General features: G+C 41.3%; 1 protein-coding gene across 1 annotated transcript in view; it reads right to left on the bottom strand.

The window, feature by feature from the left end:
* EIF2A (eukaryotic translation initiation factor 2A) overlaps positions 1–21835 on the bottom strand; it is a 351702-nt gene that overhangs the window by 99246 nt on the left and 230621 nt on the right. Inside the window, exons 9-10 of the mRNA XM_053710036.1 lie at positions 19701–19817; positions 10667–11238 (exon numbers count right to left, since the gene is read on the bottom strand). Of these exons, the coding sequence (XP_053566011.1) occupies positions 10667–11238; positions 19701–19817 (689 nt within the window). The remainder of the gene's footprint in view (positions 1–10666; positions 11239–19700; positions 19818–21835) is intronic.

The following is a 21835-nucleotide window of genomic DNA, read 5'->3' as shown; positions in this document are numbered from 1 at the left end:
TCTAGCTGCACAGAAATAGGCCCCTCCCACACATATTACAACAGTGGAAAGCCCCAGGAAACTGTTTCTAGGCAAAAATCAAGCCAGCCATGTGGAAAAAAACTAGGCCCCAATAAGTTTTGTCACCAAACATATATAAAAACGATTAACATGCCAGCAAACGTTTTATATTGCACCTTTATAAGAGTATGTATCTCTGTTAATAAGCCTGATACCAGTCACTATCACTGCAGTTAAGGCTTAACTTACAGGTATCAGCAGCATTTCTCTAGCAAATTCCATCCCTAGAAATACGTTAACTGCACATACCTTATTGCAGGAAAACCTGCATGCCATTCCCCCTCTGAAGTTACCTCACTCCTCAGAATATGTGAGAACGGCAGTGGATCTTAGTTACTTCTGCTAAGATCATAGAAATCACAGGCAGATTCTTCTTCTAATGCTGCCTGAGATGAAACAGTACACTCCGGTACCATTTAAAAATAAACTTTTGATTGAAGTTAAAAAACTAACTATAATACACCACTCTCCTCTTACGTCCATCTTTGTTGAGAGTTGCAAGAGAATGACTGGGTATGGCAGTGAGGGGAGGAGCTATATAGCAGCTCTGCTGTGGGTGATCCTCTTGCAACTTCCTGTTGGGAAGGAGAATATCCCACAAGTAATGGATGATCCGTGGACTGGATACACTTAACAAGAGAAATCTTTGATTTCCTGACCTCCGTCAGAAAATTTTTCATGTTTACCGAATCTATCAGAGTTCCCAGGAATGGAACTCTAGTTAGGGGGATAAGTGAACTCTTTTTTACGTTCACCTTCCACCCGTGAGATCTTAGAAAAGCCAACACAATGTCCGTGTGAGATTTGGCTAGTTGGTAAGTTGACGCCTGAATTAAGATATCGTCCAGCTAATGCGCCACTGCTATGCCCCGTGGCCTTAGAACCGCCAGAAGGGACCCTAGCACTTTTGTGAAAATTCTGGGAGCTGTGGCCAACCCGAAGGGAAGAGCCACAAACTGGTAATGCTTGTCCAGAAAGGTGAACCTGAGGAACTGGTGATGATCTTTGTGGATAGGAATGTGAAGATACGCATCCTTTAAATCCACGGTGGTCATATACTGACCCTCCTGGGTCATTGGAAAAATAGTCTGAATGGTCTCCATCTTGAAGGATGGGACTCTGAGGAATTTGTTTAGGATCTTGAGATCTAAAATTGGTCTGAAGGTTCCCTCTTTTTTGGGAACCACAAACAGATTAGAGTAAAACCCCAGCCCCTGTTCTGCTTTTGGAACTGAGCAGATTACTCCCATAGTATATAGGTCTTCTACACAGCGTAAGAATGCCTCTCTTTTTGTCTGGTTTACAGACAATCGAGAAAGATGAAATCTCCCCCTTGGAGGAGAATCTTTGAAGTCTAGAAGATACCCCTGGGTAACGATTTCTAAAGCCCAGGAGTCCTGAACGTCTCTTGCCCAAGCCTGAGCAAAGAGAGAAAGTCTGCCCCCTACTAGATCCGGGCTGCCCCTTCATGCTGTCTTGGTGGCAGCAGCGGGCTTCTTGGCCTGTTTACCCTTATTCCAAGTCTGGTTAGGTCTCCAGACTGACTTGGATTGAACAAAATTCCCCTCCTGCTTTGCAGCAGGGGAGGAGGTAGAGGGACCACCTTTGAAGTTTCGAAAGGAACTAAAATTATTTTGTTTGGTCCTCATCTTATTTGTCTTATCCTGAGGAAGGGCATGGCCTTTTCCTCCAGTGATGTCTGAAATGATCTCTTTCAGTTCAGGCCCGAATAGGGTCTTACCCTTGAAAGGAATGGCTAAAAGCTTAGATTTTGATGACACGTCAGCAGACCAGGACTTAAGCCATAACGCTCTAAATGGCAAAACCTGAATTCTTTGCCGCTAATTTAGCCAGTTGAAAAGTGGCATCTGTAATGAAAGAATTAGCTAGCTTGAGAGCCTAATTCTATCCAGAATATCATCTAATGGGGTCTCAATCTTAAGAGCCTCAATCTTAAGAGCCTCCTCTAGAGCCTCAAACCAAAAAGCAGCTGCAGTAGTTACAGGAACAATGCAAACCCTGATGAATAAATATTTTCTTTAGAAGACCCTCTAATTTTTTATCCATAGGATCTTTGAAAGCACAACTGTCCTCAATAGGTATAGTTGTACGCTTAGCCAGGGTAGAAATAGCTCCCTCCACCTTAGGGACCGTCTGCCACGAATCCCGAATGGTGTCTGATATGGGAAACATTTTCTTAAAAGTAGGAGGGGGAGAGAACGGAATACCTGGTCTATCCCACCCCTTAGTAACAATGTCCGAAATCCTCTTAGGGACCGGAAAAACATTAGTGTAAGCAGGAACCTCTAGATATCTATCCATTTTACACAATTTCTCTGGTGGAATTACAATAGGGTCACAATCATCCAGAGTCGTTAAAACCTCCCTGAGCAACAAGCGGAGGTGTTCTAGCTTAAATTTAAAAGCCGTGATATCTGAGTCTGTTTGAGGGAACATCTTTCCTGAATCAGAAAGCTCTCCCTCAGACAGCAATTCCCTCACCCCCAACTCAGAACATTGTGAGGGTACATCGGAGATGGCTAATAAAGCGTCAGAGGGCTCAGCATTTACTCTCACACCGGACTTACTGCACTTCCCCTGCAATCCAGGCAGTTTAGATAAAACCTCAGTGAGGGTAGTAGACATAACTGCGGCCATATCTTGCAGGGTGAAAGAATTAGACGCATTAGTACTTGGCGTCGCTTGTGCGGGTGTTAATGGTTGTGACACTTGGGGAGAATAAGATGGCATAACCTGATTCTCTTCTGACTGAGAATCATCCTGCGACATACTTTTATCAGCTAAAATATGTTCTTTGCAATTTATTGCCCTTTCAGTGCATGAGGGACACATTTTAAGTAGGGGTTCGACAACGGCTTCTAAACACATTGAACATTAGCTTTCCTCAATGTCAGACATGTTAAACAGGCTAGTAATGACCACAAACAGGCTTGAAAACAGAATTTATGTTTACCTGATAAATTACTTTCTCCAACGGTGTGTCCGGTCCACGGCGTCATCCTTACTTGTGGGATATTCTCTTCCCCAACAGGAAATGGCAAAGAGCCCAGCAAAGCTGGTCACATGATCCCTCCTAGGCTCCGCCTACCCCAGTCATTCGACCGACGTTAAGGAGGAATATTTGCATAGGAGAAACCATATGGTACCGTGGTGACTGTAGTTAAAGAAAATAAATTATCAGACCTGATTAAAAAAACCAGGGCGGGCCGTGGACCGGACACACCGTTGGAGAAAGTAATTTATCAGGTAAACATAAATTCTGTTTTCTCCAACATAGGTGTGTCCGGTCCACGGCGTCATCCTTACTTGTGGGAACCAATACCAAAGCTTTAGGACACGGATGAAGGGAGGGAGCAAATCAGGTCACCTAAATGGAAGGCACCACGGCTTGCAAAACCTTTCTCCCAAAAATAGCCTCAGAAGAAGCAAAAGTATCAAACTTGTAAAATTTTGTAAAAGTGTGCAGTGAAGACCAAGTCGCTGCCCTACATATCTGATCAACAGAAGCCTCGTTCTTGAAGGCCCATGTGGAAGCCACAGCCCTAGTGGAATGAGCCGTGATTCTTTCGGGAGGCTGCCGTCCGGCAGTCTCGTAAGCCAATCTGATGATGCTTTTAATCCAAAAAGAGAGAGAGGTAGAAGTTGCTTTTTGACCTCTCCTTTTACCGGAATAAACAACAAACAAGGAAGATGTTTGTCTAAAATCCTTTGTAGCATCTAAATAGAATTTTAGAGCGCGAACAACATCCAAATTGTGCAACAAACGTTCCTTCTTTGAAACTGGTTTCGGACACAGAGAAGGTACGATAATCTCCTGGTTAATGTTTTTGTTAGAAACAACTTTTGGAAGAAAACCAGGTTTAGTACGTAAAACCACCTTATCTGCATGGAACACCAGATAAGGAGGAGAACACTGCAGAGCAGATAATTCTGAAACTCTTCTAGCAGAAGAAATTGCAACTAAAAACAAAACTTTCCAAGATAATAACTTAATATCAACGGAATGTAAGGGTTCAAACGGAACCCCCTGAAGAACTGAAAGAACTAAGTTGAGACTCCAAGGAGGAGTCAAAGGTTTGTAAACAGGCTTAATTCTAACCAGAGCCTGAACAAAGGCTTGAACATCTGGCACAGCTGCCAGCTTTTTGTGAAGTAACACAGACAAGGCAGAAATCTGTCCCTTCAGGGAACTAGCAGATAATCCTTTTTCCAATCCTTCTTGAAGGAAGGATAGAATCTTAGGAATCTTAACCTTGTCCCAAGGGAATCCTTTAGATTCACACCAACAGATATATTTTTTCCAAATTTTGTGGTAAATCTTTCTAGTTACAGGCTTTCTGGCCTGAACAAGAGTATCGATAACAGAATCTGAGAACCCTCGCTTCGATAAGATCAAGCGTTCAATCTCCAAGCAGTCAGCTGGAGTGAAACCAGATTCGGATGTTCGAACGGACCCTGAACAAGAAGGTCTCGTCTCAAAGGTAGCTTCCAAGGTGGAGCCGATGACATATTCACCAGATCTGCATACCAAGTCCTGCGTGGCCACGCAGGAGCTATCAAGATCACCGACGCCCTCTCCTGATTGATCCTGGCTACCAGCCTGGGGATGAGAGGAAACGGCGGGAACACATAAGCTAGTTTGAAGGTCCAAGGTGCTACTAGTGCATCCACTAGAGCCGCCTTGGGATCCCTGGATCTGGACCCGTAGCAAGGAAATTTGAAGTTCTGACGAGAGGCCATCATATCCATGTCTGGAATGCCCCACAGCTGAGTGACTTGGGCAAAGATTTCCGGATGGAGTTCCCACTCCCCCGGATGCAATGTCTGACGACTCAAAATCCGCTTCCCAATTTTCCACTCCTGGGATGTGGATAGCAGACAGGTGGCAGGAGTGAGACTCCGCCCATAGAATGATTTTGGTCACTTCTTCCATCGCTAGGGAACTCCTTGTTCCCCCCTGATGGTTGATGTACGCAACAGTTGTCATGTTGTCTGATTGAAACCGTATGAACTTGGCCCTCGCTAGCTGAGGCCAAGCCTTGAGAGCATTGAATATCGCTCTCAGTTCCAGAATATTTATCGGTAGAAGAGATTTTAAACACTAAAAAACTCTAAGCCATCTCCGTGGAGATGTTGCCTGTACAACGGCAAAGAGAATGACTGGGGTAGGCGGAGCCTAGGAGGGATCATGTGACCAGCTTTGCTGGGCTCTTTGCCATTTCCTGTTGGGGAAGAGAATATCCCACAAGTAAGGATGACGCCGTGGACCGGACACACCTATGTTGGAGAAAACACTTTATTAGTGAAAAAATAATCTTAAAAAACGGTACTGCACCTTTAAGAGAAAAAAAGCATACACGTTTTGCAAAACTGCTTTAAAACAATCAAATTGTTTCAATTTTATGATATAAGCATTCAGACTATGCAGCTAAGTTTGCCCCACAAGGAAAGGAACACTTAACCCTTACTGGAAAAAACGGATAATTAATAAACGTTTAAATCCGGAAAAAAATATCCCCTGCACCTCGCCACAGCCCTGCTGTGGCGCCTACCTGCCCTCAGGGATCTGTAAAACAGGGTTAAAGCTTTGATTTGGCCCAATACTCTCACAAGGGCCCACCGGAGTTGGAGCTTGCTGCTTGCCTGTCAAATCCAACTGCGCAACTGAGGCACGAAAATAGGCCCCGCCCATCTCACTCGATGTCTCTCAGCCCAAATGAACCGCACCAGAGTGGTCTCAAACTAGCCATGTGGGTTCCTAAACCCAAAAAGAAGCCAAGTGTACCCTCTCATTTAAGCATAAAAAAACGTTCCTTTCAAAAACGTTATCAGCACTCCCAGTTAAATAAACGTTTGCCCACAAACATTCAAACTCAGTGTCAACCATTTTTTCTTAGCCCATATATGCAAGCTTAGTAATACCCCTCTATATCTTTTAGGATTACTGCTTACCCTTTCCCTCATGGGGATCCTGTCAGCCAATTCTGAAATACCACAGTCTCTCCAGAAAAAAATTACTGAACATACCTCACTGCTTATAGCATGAAAAACGTTCCTCACACTGAAGTTTCTTAAGTACTCCTCAGCCATTCTGTGGGAACTGCTCTGGATCATAGTGACAAATGCTAAGATCATCAGCCTCCAGGCAGAAGTTTTCATCCATCTGCTGCCTGAGAGAAAATAGTACACACCGGTACCATTTAAAATAAAAAACTCTTGCTTGAAGAAAATAAAAACTAACATTTTATCACCTCTTTCACTTTACCCTTCCTAGTACTTAGAGTAGGCAAAGAGAATGACTGGGGGTGGAGTCAAGGGTGGAGCTATATAGACAGCTCTGCTGTGGTGCTCTTTACCACTTCCTGTTAGCAGGAGGATAATATCCCACAAGTAAAGGATGAATCCGTGGACTTGTCGTATCTTATAGAAGAAATACTATATAATTCATTATGCCTCATCGGTAACATACACTTATATATGAGATGCCCACATAAGAAAATTCTATTTCTATATATGCCTTATGTACAAATAAGTGTCTAAATTAAATCATAAGGATTTAATTTTTAAACTGGTACCGTTTAGTTAAACAAAAATATCAAATATATGTATTGGGTATACACACATATGATAATATATATATATATATATATATATATATATATATATATATATATATATATATATATATATATATGATAAATGAATGCTGAGCAAAATAAATATAAGAAAGTTACACAAGTTCACTTTTATAGCACCATTCACCAGCACCACCTTGTGGTCAGTTAGTAAAACTACAACCAGCTATGTTTACCATTAGCTCCGTTGTCCCAAAAAGTTAATTAGTATTCCTCCAATCACAGGGTACAGATCCTAGCACCTCAGTGAATGGCTGTTGGAGATTGGGGCAGAGTTGTAGTTCAGGATAAATTGAGCCACAGAGTGCTCACAAGGAAGAAGGTTTTGCATGAAAGTCAGGGCGAAGTGCTGTCCGGTTGTCCTTTGAACAGAATTTTGAATCCTGGTCACCCATCTCATAATTTTGGACATCCTTGGAACTTTGTTTGTTTTTCCTGTTGGACTAAAATAATTTTTGGGACCGGGCACAGAGGGAACATACTGCTGACCAGAGATCACTGAGGGCTTGGAGCAAACATTTGGGGAAGTATAAAAAGCCTATAATTATAGTTAATCAATTATTAAAGATTTGTATTAGTTGGTTATAGGCCCAATTTTTGTTTTATATGTACTTACCCCATAATTTAATTTATATAGTCTAGAATCTTATTCGCCTATAAATATAGAAATCTTGTTATAGATAGTGTTAATTTAATTCAGCATATTGTAAGGAAGACCCTGGGCATTATGTTTAAATATATTTAACTTTATTTGTATGGTATCCACTAAGGTTGAGATTTGTTAAAGCATCAAAAGTTTTATTGTATCCTTTTTAAATTGCATATCGTATATAGTCATACCTTTAAATCTGCTTAATTGCTAAGTATCCGGAAATAACTTTAATGGTAATATTTGGCTAAGATTGTATTAAATAACCGTTGGTTAATAATACATATTGCATAAGTGGTTCATGCCGTTTTTTTTGTTTTTTTTTAATAGACTTCACTGTTAGACTTGTACCCATAGAATCAAGACAAGGGTAGTGGCGTATTTCATTTCATACTGTATCGGAGAACTGGTTTTATGTATAATTAAGTTGTATGTCGCCTGTTAATAGCCTGTTTAATGTTAAATAAATCTGTATATTTTTTTTTAAACTGAATCCTCTTTACTCCACAAACATAATCCGCTGTGTTTAAAAATATATCACCTGATTACAATTACTGGAAAATAATACAAGTATATGGGAGATTACCGATGAGACAATAGTAAATTATTTTGTAACCTATATAAATATATATTAACTCGTTGGAGGTTACTGCTGAAATAGTCATAATTAATATTGTAATCTAAAATATACTACCATTTAGATGTTGTAACTTTATCCAAGGCATGTGGAACATAGTTGAACAGGCTGATCTACCAGAACCTCCTCACAATAAACACAGGAATGAGACTTTGTTAAGGAGGGAGAGCCCTCTAACGCGCTTTTGGGTAGACTAACTTAATTTACAAAAAGGCACCTTTATACCACCAATGGCCGGGGCACTCGCCACCTCCTAGGACCCGGACTACAGAAACCACTACATCTCCTGCGCCACAGATCAACAGAGAAGGATAGACACACCCAGTTCATGGAATGCCTGGCAGGACTGCCCCTGCACTAGGGAACAACACGCCAAAAATGGCCCTGGCAAGATTCCCGCAAGTAACCTGAAAGTTCCACACATAGCCAGAGCCTCATCTCGCACATAACGCAGCAATGACACAAACAATATCATGTATAAACCCCCCTGTTCAAGAATCCCCCTTCCAGGAATTTTAACCCTTGATTCTGTAAAGATAAAAAGGCGCCACACTGTGACCCTGTCTTCTAGGTTATCATTATTAATAAAAAATGAAACGATCTTACCAGAATCTACGACGTGGAACAGGAACACGGCCCTTCAAGTGTGACAGGTTAGTAGCCTCGCTCCTGACATGGACTTGAGTGTAGAAAGCAGGCAGCGAAACTTGTCAATGCTGATTGCTTATGGAGCTGTTAATATGAGTCGGGATGGTTTTGCAGAAAGACTCTCCCTGCATCTCCGGATTCTAACTTTCGCCCAGGCTCTGAGAGGCTGACAGGACTATTTAAAACGCCAGTCCCAATGCGAAGAGTACTACCCTCCATAAGAGACTACTCCGAAACTCCGGCACTCCTCTGCCATCCTCCAGTGACGAAAGGCAAAGAATGACTGGGGGATGAGGGAAGTGGGGGAGGTATTTAAGCCTTTGGCTGGGGTGTCTTTGCCTCCTCCTGGTGGCCAGGTTCTTAATTGCCAATAGTAATGAATGAAGCCGTGGACTCTTCCCCTTTAGATGGAAAACTGATTTATTAAAACCATCTAAAATCAAACAATACAGTATTAAAACTGTTGGGTATACACAGACTGTACCCCCAACCATATCTGGGGATACAGACTGTGTATATCCACCAGTTTTTAACAGTACGTGCAGCTGTCGGGAGGAGGTGAGCTGACGCACCATTATACTGCCAACCTGGGTCTACTAGCACATAAGGGTGCTCTATGGAAATGTGAGTACCCTGTGTTTGACATTTTCTATCTGATTTGTCTGTTTTTGGTGTGGTGTGTTTGGTGACCGATACACACATGAGGTGCCTCTCTTATATTTGCTAGATGCTGTTGTTTTATTTCACTACATTCGTGTGAAGAGGAGTGCAGCCACTGTGATCCTGAATTGCTAAACAAAATTTAACCCCTGATAAACTGACAATATATGGGAGTCCAGGAGCTTTAACCCCTGAAGAACTGATAATATATGGGAGTTCAGTATATCCTGTGACTAGGGTAATTGTTGTGTATCATTATCTGTATATACTTTGTTTCACCTTGTATGTTTTATGTATTCTATCGTTAAGCGCCCCCCCTATAGAGCCCTTTTTATAGTTCTAGTTGAATTATAACTTCTGTATTTTCCACTCTTATTGGTACCTTTAAAGGGGCAGTAAACACATTGTAATTTCAAGATTCTTCTGCAGTCTTGCAATCATCTACTAGCATACTAAGCGTCATCAGATTCTTTTCTGAAAGTATTTTTTAATAGCCAAACTCCACCCACCAGTTACTTGCCTATTTTTTGGAGGAGTCACTCTGAACTGTAACTGGAAAAGACCAGGCTAGCTACTGTCATTTTGTTAGCCAATAACTTCCTGATCTTGGTGTGAAATAAGTTCAGCTTGTGAAGTCTGTAGTGTGCACTTTTCTCAACTAGAAACCCACAATTATCAGATTTAAATTACAGCAAAATGGGGCAAAATAAATCACGTATTAAGAGTTCTCCACAGATAGTTTTGAAAGAAGACATAGAAAAAAAAATATTAGCTAAGTTTTAACTTAACATTGGCTTTAATTTTAGCATGGTGGTCAGTAAAATTAGCTAAGTGGTACATCTATTAAAAAATCCTGGGGAGAACTGGGATTATATTGTAAACATTTTTTTTTTAATAAATGTAATTAAACATTTATTTATATTACAATCTCAGATTGTTTACTGTCCCTTTAAACAGCTATCCGCCAAAAATGTTAAGATAATTTGCCTATCAGAATATCTTCTAGTGCTGACAACTACATAAGAAAACTGTTCTGGGACTTCCTCTTTACCTGCAAACAGAAGAGAGAATATACTCTCAATTCCAAAAAAATGTATTCTTTTCGAGTATATTTGATTAATTCTGTGTTGACATTTGTGGCACACTACACATAAAGGCAGTTCATATGAGTAAACTTCACAAAAAGTAGACCTAACACATTATCCAGAATAACCCTTCCAGGTGGATGCAAAGATTTGTCTAGTAATTAAATATTTGAATTCACAAAACAATCTTCCTTTGCAAGACTTAGATAATCTAAAATGTTATTCATATTCTTATCTACTGGTCCCAGGTTGCCATGAAAGTGTCACCTACCAGCTTGTAGCTCGTCACCGGCTTATTTCTCAGGGCTGGAGGTCTATAAGCTTCCGCTGGTTTTGACTCTTCTGTTGGGATGTCACCTGCCACTGCCTGGTAAACTATTGCTTTTGCTGGAAAGATTTTCTCTGCAAATGGTTGCCACATCACTTGCCAGAGCTCTGTATTGGGTGGCATGTCATATTTGTGCAGTAGAGTGCCTGTATAGTGCCAAATTTTGTATCCGTTTCCAACACGTAACCTAGGGGAGCAGGTGGCAGTGACTATGTGTTCCCCATTCGGGCACCAAGAGAAAAAAGTAGCATCAGAGGCCGTTGGCTTGGAAATTAGTTTGTAGTTTTTCACATCCCACACTTCCATCTGTCCTCGGAGATTACCAAACCCAGCCAACACCAATATGTGTCCTTGAGGGCTGTAAAATACAGCATTACGAGGGCCAGTTCCAAAATCAAATATGGGGTCACATTTGAGGTTAAAAACTGTTGCTTTTGCTGGCATAAAGCCATACACAACACAAAATTCTGCTGCATTCTTGTTCCACGATACATCGTAGATGGGTCCATTTTTTGCTATAAGAAATAAGTTACATAAAACAAATAGTGACACTGATACAATGAAACACATATCAAATTATTGAAATAAAAAAAAAGTTACAATAAGCTAAAAAGAAAAAAAAGGAACATTAATTATTAAAGGTCATTTTTTAAAATCCTGTTTAATTTAAAGACATGTTTATAATAGACTGTGATTTATCTTTAAATGTTTTAATTATATAATGTCATGTCTGCACCGATTCACAAATCAGGTACAGTAACTATAAATCAGAGTTGGATATAATAAAGATGCAGCTAAACATTATGTAAACAGAAAAAAACAAAAAGGTATAGTTGGAAAAGGCAGGGAGATAGGAATACATTTACAAATAAGCTAAAGGAATAGTAAACACCTTGTAATTACACATTTCTGCTGTCTTGCTAGACAATAACATATTAGCCAAGTCTAAACATGTTTAGAACAAATTGACACTGCTGCAATTGTTTTTCAATAGCCAAACTCCTGCTGCCAATCCAGGCTTGAGTCTGCAGCAGACAAAGCTAGTCACGCTCATACTGTAAGTATAACTAGTAGGAAAAGCTAAAAAAAAATATATATATATATATAATTTATGCTTACCTGATAAATTCATTTCTCCTGTAGTGTAGTCAGTCCACGGGTCATCCATTACTTATGGGATTATAACTCCTCCCCAACAGGAAGTGCAAGAGGATCACCCAAGCAGAGCTGCTACATAGCTCCTCCCCTCTACGTCATATCCAGTCATTCGACCGAAACCATACGAGAAAGGAGAAACTATATGGTGCGGTGGTGACTGGAGTTTAATTAAAATTTAGACCTGCCGTAAAAAACAGGGCGGGCCGTGGACTGACTACACTACAGGAGAAAGGAATTTATCAGGTAAGTATAAATTATATTTTCTCCTGTTAAGTGTAGTCAGTCCACGGGTCATCCATTACTTATGGGATACCAATACCAAAGCTAAAAGTACACGGATGACGGGAGGGACAGGCAGGATCTTTACACGGAAGGAACCACTGCCTGTAGAACCTTTCTCCCAAAAACAGCCTCCGAAGAAGCAAAAGTGTCAAATTTGTAAAATTTTGAAAAAGTGTGAAGTGAAGACCAAGTTGCAGCCTTGCAAATCTGTTCAACAGAGGCCTCATTCTTAAAGGCCCAAGTGGAAGCCACAGCTCTAGTAGAATGAGCTGTAATCCTTTCAGGAGGCTGCTGTCCAGCAGTCTCATAGGCTAAACGTATTATGCTACGAAGTCAAAAAGAGAGAGAGGTAGCCAAAGCTTTTTGACCTCTCCTCTGTCCAGAATAAACGACAAACAGGGAAGAAGTTTGGCGAAAATGTTTAGTTGCCTGCAAATAAAATTTCAGGGCACGGACGTCCAGATTGTGCAAAAGTCGTTCCTTCTTTGAGGAAGGGTTAGGGCACAATGATGGAACAACAATCTCTTGATTGATATTCTTGTTAGTGACTACCTTAGGTAAGAACCCAGGTTTAGTACGCAGAACTACCTTGTCTGAATGAAAAATCAGATAAGGAGAATCACAATGTAAGGCCGATAACTCAGAGACTCTTCGAGCCGAGGAAATAGCCATTAAAAACAGAACTTTCCAAGATAACAGCTTGATATCGATGGAATGAAGGGGTTCAAACGGAACACCTTGCAAAACGTTAAGAACTAAGTTTAAGCTCCACGGCGGAGCAGCAGTCTTAAACACAGGCTTAATCCTAGTCAAAGCCTGACAAAAAGCCTGAACGCCTGGAACTTCTGCCAGGCGTTTGTGTAAAAGGATAGACAGAGCTGAAATCTGTCCCTTTAACGAACTAGCAGATAAACCCTTTTCTAAACCTTCTTGTAGAAAAGACAATATCCTAGGAATCCTGACCTTACTCCATGAGTAACTCTTGGATTCGCACCAATATAAGTATTTACGCCATATTTTATGGTAAATTTTCCTGGTAACAGGTTTCCTAGCCTGTATTAAGGTATCAATCACTGACTCAGAGAATCCACGCTTTGATAAAATCAAGCGTTCAATCTCCATGCAGTCAGCCTCAGAGAAATTAGATTTGGATGTTTGAAAGGACCCTGAATCAGAAGGTCCTGTCTCAGAGGCAGAGACCATGGTGGACAGGACGACATGTCCACTAGATCTGCATACCAGGTCCTGCGTGGCCACGCAGGCGCTATTAGAATCACCGATGCTCTCTCCTGTTTGATCCTGGCAATCAATCGAGGAAGCATCGGGAAAGGTGGAAACACATAAGCCATGTTAAAGACCCAAGGTGCTGTCAGAGCATCTATCAGTACCGCTCCCGGGTCCCTGGACCTGGATCCGTAACAAGGAAGCTTGGCGTTCTGGCGAGACGCCATGAGATCCAGATCTGGTTTGCCCCAAAGATGAATCAGTTTGGCAAACACCTCCGGATGAAGTTCCCACTCCCCCGGATGAAAGGTCTGGCGACTTAGAAAATCCGCCTCCCAGTTCTCCACGCCTGGGATGTGGATCGCTGACAGGTGGCAAGAGTGAGACTCTGCCCAGCGAATTATCTTTGAGACTTCCATCATCGCTAGGGAACTCCTTGTTCCTCCTTGATGGTTGATGTAAGCCACAGTCGTGATGTTGTCCGACTGAAACCTGATGAACCTCAGAGTTGCTAACTGAGGCCAAGCCAGAAGAGCATTGAAAATTGCTCTTAATTCCAGAATGTTTATTGGAAGGAGTCTCTCCTCCTGAGTCCATGATCCCTGAGCCTTCAGGGAATTCCAGACTGCGCCCCAACCTAGAAGGCTGGCGTCTGTTGTTACAATCGTCCAATCTTGCCTGCGGAAGGGCATCCCCTTGGACAGATGTGGCCGAGAAAGCCACCAAAGAAGAGAATCTCTGGTCTCTTGATCCAGATTTAGCAGAGGGGACAAATCTGAGTAATCCCCATTCCACTGACTTAGCATGCACAATTGCAGCGGTCTGAGATGCAGGCGCGCAAATGGTACTATGTCCATTGCCGCTACCATTAAGCCGATTACCTCCATGCACTGAGCCACTGACGGGTGTTGAATGGAATGAAGGACACGGCAAGCATTTAGAAGTTTTGATAACCTGTCCTCCGTCAGGTAAATTTTCATTTCTACAGAATCTATGAGTCCCTAGAAAGGGAACTCTTGTGAGTGGCAATAGAGAACTCTTTTCTACGTTCACCTTCCACCCATGCGACCTTAGAAATGCCAGAACTAACTCTGTATGAGACTTGGCAGTTTGGAAACTTGACGCTTGTATCAGAATGTCGTCTAGGTACGGAGCTACCGCTATGCCTCGCGGTCTTAGTACCGCCAGAAGAGAGCCCAGAACCTTTGTAAAGATTCTTGGAGCCGTAGCTAACCCGAAGGGAAGAGCTACAAACTGGTAATGCCTGTTTAGGAAGGCAAATCTTAGATACCGGTAATGATCCTTGTGAATCGGTATGTGAAGGTAGGCATCCTTTAAATCCACTGTGGTCATGTACTGACCCTCTTGGATCATGGGTAAGATGGTTCGAATAGTTTCCATTTTGAACGATGGAACTCTTAGGAATTTGTTTAGGATCTTTAAGTCCAAGATTGGTCTGAAGGTTCCCTCTTTTTTGGGAACCACAAACAGATTTGAATAGAATCCTTGCCCGTGTTCCGACCGCGGAACTGGTTGGATCACTCCCATTAGTAAGAGGTCTTGTACACAGCGTAGAAACGCCTCTTTCTTTATCTGGTTTGCTGATAACCTTGAAAGATGAAATCTCCCTTGTGGAGGAGAAGCTTTGAAGTCCAGAAGATATCCCTGAGATATGATCTCCAACGCCCAGGGATCCTGGACATCTCTTGCCCAAACCTGGGCGAAGAGAGAAAGTCTGCCCCCCACTAGATCCGTTTCCGGATCGGGGGCCCTCACTTCATGCTGTCTTAGGGGCAGCAGCAGGTTTTCTGGCCTGCTTGCCCTTATTCCAGGACTGGTTAGGTTTCCAGCCCTGTCTGTAGTGAGCAACAGTTCCTTCCTGTCTTGGAGCGGAGGAAGTTGATGCTGCTCCTGCCTTGAAGTTACAAAAGGCACGAAAATTAGACTATTTAGCCTTTGGTTTGGCCCTGTCTTGAGGCAGGGCATGGCCCTTACCTCCAGTAATGTCAGCGATAATTTCTTTCAAGCCGGGCCCGAATAATGTCTGCCCTTTGAAAGGAATATTAAGCAATTAAGATTTAGAAGTCACATCAGCTGACCAGGATTTAAGCCACAGCGCTCTACGCGCTTGAATGGCGAATCCGGAGTTCTTAGCCGTAAGTTTGGTTAAGTGTACTACGGCATCAGAAATAAATGAATTAGCTAGCTTAAGGGCTTTAAGCTTGTTCATAATCTCATCCAATGGAGCTGTGCTAAGGGTCTCTTCCAGAGACTCAAACCAGAATGCCGCCGCAGCAGTGACAGGCGCGATGCATGCAAGGGGTTGTAATATAAAACCTTGCTGAACAAACATTTTCTTAAGGTAACCATCTAACTTTTTATCCATTGGATCTGAAAAAGCACAGCTATCCTCCAAAGGGATAGTGGTGCGCTTAGCCAGAGTAGAAACTGCTCCTTCCACCTTAGGGACCGTCTGCCATAGGTCCCGTGTGGTGGCGTCTATTGGAAACATTTTTCTAAATATAGGAGGGGGTGAAAAAGGCACACCGGGTCTATCCCACTCCTTGTTAACAATTTCTGTAAGCCTTTTAGGTATAGGAAAAACGTCAGTACACGCCGGTACCGCAAAATATTTATCCAGCCTACATACTTTCTCTGGAATTGCAACCGTGTTACAATCATTCAGAGCCGCTAATACCTCCCCTAGTAATACACGGAGGTTCTCAAGCTTAAATTTAAAATTTGAAATGTCTAAATCCAGTTTACTTGGATCAGATCGGTCACCCACAGAATGAAGCTCTCCGTCCTCATGTTCTGCAAATTGTGACGCAGTATCAGACATGGCTCTATTATTATCAGCGCACTCTGTTCTTACCCCAGAGTGATCGCGTTTACCTCTTAATTCTGGCAATTTAGATAGTACTTCAGTCATAACATTAGCCATGTCTTGCAAAGTGATTTGTATGGGCCGCCCTGATGTACTTGGCGCCACAATATCACGCACCTCCTGAGCGGGAGGCGAAGGTACTGACACGTGAGGAGAGTTAGTCGGCATAACTTCCCCCTCGTTGTCTTGTGATATTTTTTTAACATATAAAGTTTGACTTTTATTCAAAGTAACATCTATACATTGAGTGCACAAATTTCTATTGGGCTCCACATTGGCCTTTAAACATAATGAACAAACAGATTAATTTGTGTCAGACTAGCAATAACACTAGCAAGCTTGGAAAAAAACTTTTAAATACATTTACAAGCTATATAAAAAACGCTACTGCGATTTTAAGAAAACATAAAAATGTAACACAGTTGAATTAACAATGAACCAAATATGTTAAAAACAACCAAATTTTAACAGACAATGTATAAAGTTAGCAGAGGATTGCACCCACCAGCAAAAGGATGATTAACCCCTTAATACCCAAAACGGATAACAGTTGAAACAATAAACGTTTTTATCACAGTCAAACACACTGTCACAGGTCTGCTGTGACTGATTACCTCCCTCAAAACTAGTTTTGGAGACCCCTGGGCTCTGTAGAGACGTCCTGGATCATGGAGGAAGAAATAGGAAGACTGTGACTAAATTTTTACTGCGCAATAAAGTGCTAAAATAGGCCCCTCCCACTCATATTACAACAGTGGGGAAGCTCAGCAAACTGTTTTTATTCAGAAAAAAACGACAGCCGTGTGGTAAAAATCATGCCCATAAAGTTTTATCAACAAGTACCTCAGAAAAAACTATTAACATGCCAGTAAACGTTTTAAAAATTGAAAATTATGAAGTGTTAATAAGCCTGCTGCTAGTCGCTTTCACTGCAGTGCAGGCTCAAATATTACTTTAATATTGACAGTATTTTCTTAGTGAAATTCCATTCCCAGAAATACCTCAGAGTATACATACATACATATCAGCCTGATACCAGTAGCTACTACTGCATTTAAGGCTGCACTTACATTACATCGGTATTAGCAGTATTTTCTCAGTCAATTCCATTCCTTAGAAAATAATTTACTGCACATACCTCCTTGCAGGTGGGCCCTGCATGCTATCCCCTGTTCTGAAGTTACCTCAGTCCTCAGAATGGCCGAGAACAGCAAGTGGATCTTAGTTACGACCGCTAAGATCATAGACAAACTCAGGCAGATTCTTCTTCTAATGCTGCCTGAGAACAAACAACACACTCCGGTGCCGTTTAAAATAACAAACTTTTGATTGAAGAAATAAAAACTAAGTTTAACACACCACAGTCCTCTCACACGTCCTATCTTTAGTTGGGTGCAAGAGAATGACTGGATATGACGTAGAGGGGAGGAGCTATGTAGCAGCTCTGCTTGGGTGATCCTCTTGCACTTCCTGTTGGGGAGGAGTTATAATCCCATAAGTAATGGATGACCCGTGGACTGACTACACTTAACAGGAGAAAAAAAAATTTAAGAGCTAAAATACATGAAAGGGGGGGGCAAAAACAATAATGACCATATATTGGAAAGTTGTTTCACTACACATAACTAAACCTTTTATACTAACATCTCAAAGTGTTTATGGCCTCTTTAATAACACAGTTTGCAATGATAAATATATCTCATAGTAAAAACTATTTATTAAAATCACAATGTTTAAAGGGACACAATGTTCTGATATGTTAGGGCATTTTTTATAGAAGTATTGCTTGTATATTTCTATGTGTTAACCCCTGCAAAAGGAATAAAGCGGCAGTGCCCTACTGGGAGCTAGCTGAACACATCTAGTGAGCCAATGACAATGGCATTTGTGTGTGTGTGTGTATGTATTTTAACACAAACCAATAGTCAGAAGGCTCTAAACACCTACCAGCCTTATACTTTTTCAGTGCATGCACCATAGAGAGCAGGTGGCAACAGTATAAATTGCCCAAGGTGGTGTACTCGTTCACAAGCCAAACAGAATAATAATAATAAGTATCAGGAACTGGGTAAAAGTGGGCAGTCACCAAGTGCGCAATCGCATGAAACGTCTGCTTTGGAGCCTCGGCTTCCCCCACTGTACATTTACCTTTACCCAGTTCCTGATACTTATTGTTATCCTGATTTTAAATGGACTAAAACATGTCGTTTTATTGCATTGTCGGATCCACCAGTCTTCTATTGTAACGTATCAAATGTGTTCGCTGTTTGGATATTTTGCTATTTTAGTATTTTAAGTTGGGTTTCTGGGCTCAAAAAAATGCATTTTACAGGCAGGAGCCTTCAAGCTGAAACGGTTTGTCTTCTTGGGAATTTTTGATAACATTATACTAAATAGCCTCAGAAACATCAATAATGACATAATTCATAACCATGCAATCACATTTGAAGTTGTTTGACTGACAGGTTCTGGGAAAAAAGGTAATGTCTGCCTTTTAATGAAATTAATGTTAAATGACAGTCAAATATGCTTTTGAGACAAACTTATTCTGTCTCAAAGTCATAAGTTTGACTTTAATTTCACCCTAAATCAAATTGAAAGTTTAAAGGGCCATTATAGCCAAAAAATGGCAGGCTCTAATGCGTAAAGAAGTTAAATACATAGCTAAAGTTTCACTTGGGAGCTGCAGGACACTGCTGGTCCTGAGCAGAAACTACAGCTTGTCACTTGCGATACTTTGTGCATATAGCTCAACTGATCAAGAGAGGTCTAATTTGGATCAAAGTCAAGGAGTTCCAGTGTGCTTTTCCAGCAGTCACATATGAAACAGCCAATTCATAGCACATGATAAAGAACAGGGCGTTGGCTCTTTATGATCACCTACATTCTGCTCTTAGCTTCTTATGTATGGCTTCTTTTTATTGAGAAAGAAAGCCACGTGAGAACTGGTATGGAGTAAAGTAGAGCCAGGGGGAGCAGGTCACAGTCTGTCTCCTGATTACGTTTGTTTACTTGTATTTAATACCTTTCCGCATGGAACCTCGTACACCTATTAGGACCTAATGGTTCCCTGTTTCAGTGAGATATGGTCCTCAGTTATGCAAACCATTCAACACTGATTTAATATCTGCTTGTTTGTCTCTCTCTTTTTTCCTATGTTATTTTTAACTTGGTTTTGTTTTATTTCTTACACAAGAAAAATTGAGGAAATCTGTTGTCTATGACAGTGAGAATGTTCATGAAACTTGGCATTTTACTCAGTGTAATATTTTTTTGTAAGCCTATAAACAATCATTTCTAGACATTTTTATCATATTATTTAGACACTTCTCCATTGTTTGTTCTTTTTGTGTCCAATATTTTTTTTTATCTCTGCTTTGCTTTTGCTTTACACGGACAATATAATACAAGAAATATATAACTTACCGAGCTGCACCACAGCACTTTCACCATTCACTGCAATGTAATGAAGTGTCTGCTCTCCATAGTAGGATGCCCCAGTTTTGTCCACATCTGTGCTGGCAGTCACCAGTACTGCAGTAGCTGATATAGAAGTAAATAGTTTAAACAGAAATCATAAAAGTTCTAGTTTAGTGCACTATTGCCTGCGTATTACCTCTGCAAGGAGTTAGAAACATAATGTCAGCTCCAGAGCAGCAATACAATACTGAGAGCTAGCTGAACACATCTAGTGAGCCAATGACAAGAGGCACATGTGTTGCCAGCAATCACCAGTTAGCTCCCAGAAGTGCTTTGCTGCTGCAGCGTATATGTACAAACCCTTTTAACAAAAGGAAAAACAAAAAAACAAAGTCAATTTGCTAAGTGAATTTAAAAGGGTTTTAGAATTTCATGTTCTGTCTGACCCATGAAAGTTTCATTTTTACTTTCCTATCCATTTAAAGTAATTTCAGTTACTTGAGGGATCTTACAACCATGCTTTCTAGCTATGCAATAAGAGATGCTAACTTGTAGCAACAGTCCAATCACTTTACACCACTTTCTAGAAAGATACCTGAAATTACTCCTGCCTTTCCAACAGAGCTTACAATCTCATCTTAGAAGAAATTAGGCATGTGCATTTGGCAGTTTCATTAGTTGCTGAATGCGGAAGAAAGCAGCCGCTTTCACTGAAATTACTTCTAGAAGAGATTCCATCTTCAACTTTTTTGCTTGCAGAAAAAGTGAGAGCCCTTAAATCCAGAACTGGCATCCAATTTCCATCTTTCATCAAAAAGATGCGAAAAACAGAATTTATGTTTACCTGATAAATTACTTTCTCCAACGGTGTGTCCGGTCCACGGCGTCATCCTTACTTGTGGGATATTCTCTTCCCCAACAGGAAATGGCAAAGAGCCCAGCAAAGCTGGTCACATGATCCCTCCTAGGCTCCGCCTACCCCAGTCATTCGACCGACGTTAAGGAGGAATATTTGCATAGGAGAAACCATATGTTACCGTGGTGACTGTAGTTAAAGAAAATAAATTATCAGACCTGATTAAAAAAACCAGGGCGGGCCGTGGACCGGACACACCGTTGGAGAAAGTAATTTATCAGGTAAACATAAATTCTGTTTTCTCCAACATAGGTGTGTCCGGTCCACGGCGTCATCCTTACTTGTGGGAACCAATACCAAAGCTTTAGGACACGGATGAAGGGAGGGAGCAAATCAGGTCACCTAAATGGAAGGCACCACGGCTTGCAAAACCTTTCTCCCAAAAATAGCCTCAGAAGAAGCAAAAGTATCAAATTTGTAAAATTTAGAAAAAGTGTGCAGTGAAGACCAAGTCGCTGCCTTACATATCTGATCAACAGAAGCCTCGTTCTTGAAGGCCCATGTGGAAGCCACAGCCCTAGTGGAGTGAGCTGTGATTCTTTCAGGAGGCTGCCGTCCGGCAGTCTCATAAGCCAATCGGATAATGCTTTTAATCCAGAAGGAGAGAGAGGTAGAAGTTGCTTTTTGACCTCTCCGTTTACCAGAATAAACAACAAACAAAGACAAAGTTTGTCTGAAATCCTTAGTAGCTGCTAAGTAAAATTTGAGAGCACGAACTACATCCAAGTTGTGCAACAAACGTTCCTTCTTTGAAACTGGATTAGGACACAAAGAAGGCACAACTATCTCCTGGTTAATGTTTTTGTTAGAAACAACTTTTGGAAGAAAACCAGGTTTAGTACGCAAAACCACCTTATCTGCATGGAACACCAGATAAGGAGAAGAACACTGCAGAGCAGATAATTCTGAAACTCTTCTAGCAGAAGAAATTGCAACCAAAAACAAAACTTTCCAAGATAATAACTTAATATCAACGGAATGTAAGGGTTCAAACGGAACCCCCTGAAGAACTGAAAGAACTAGGTTGAGACTCCAAGGAGGAGTCAAAATTTTGTAAACAGGCTTGATTCTAACCAGAGCCTGAACAAAGGCTAGAACATCTGGCACAGCTGCCAGCTTTTTGTGAAGTAACACAGACAAGGCAGAAATCTGTCCCATCAAGGAACTTGCAGATAATCCTTTTTCCAATCCTTCTCGAAGGAAGGATAGACTCTTAGGAATCTTA

Source organism: Bombina bombina, chromosome 4, assembly GCF_027579735.1.
Source record: "Bombina bombina isolate aBomBom1 chromosome 4, aBomBom1.pri, whole genome shotgun sequence".
Lineage (NCBI taxonomy): Eukaryota > Metazoa > Chordata > Amphibia > Anura > Bombinatoridae > Bombina > Bombina bombina.
This window is presented reverse-complemented; position numbering and strand designations above follow the sequence as displayed.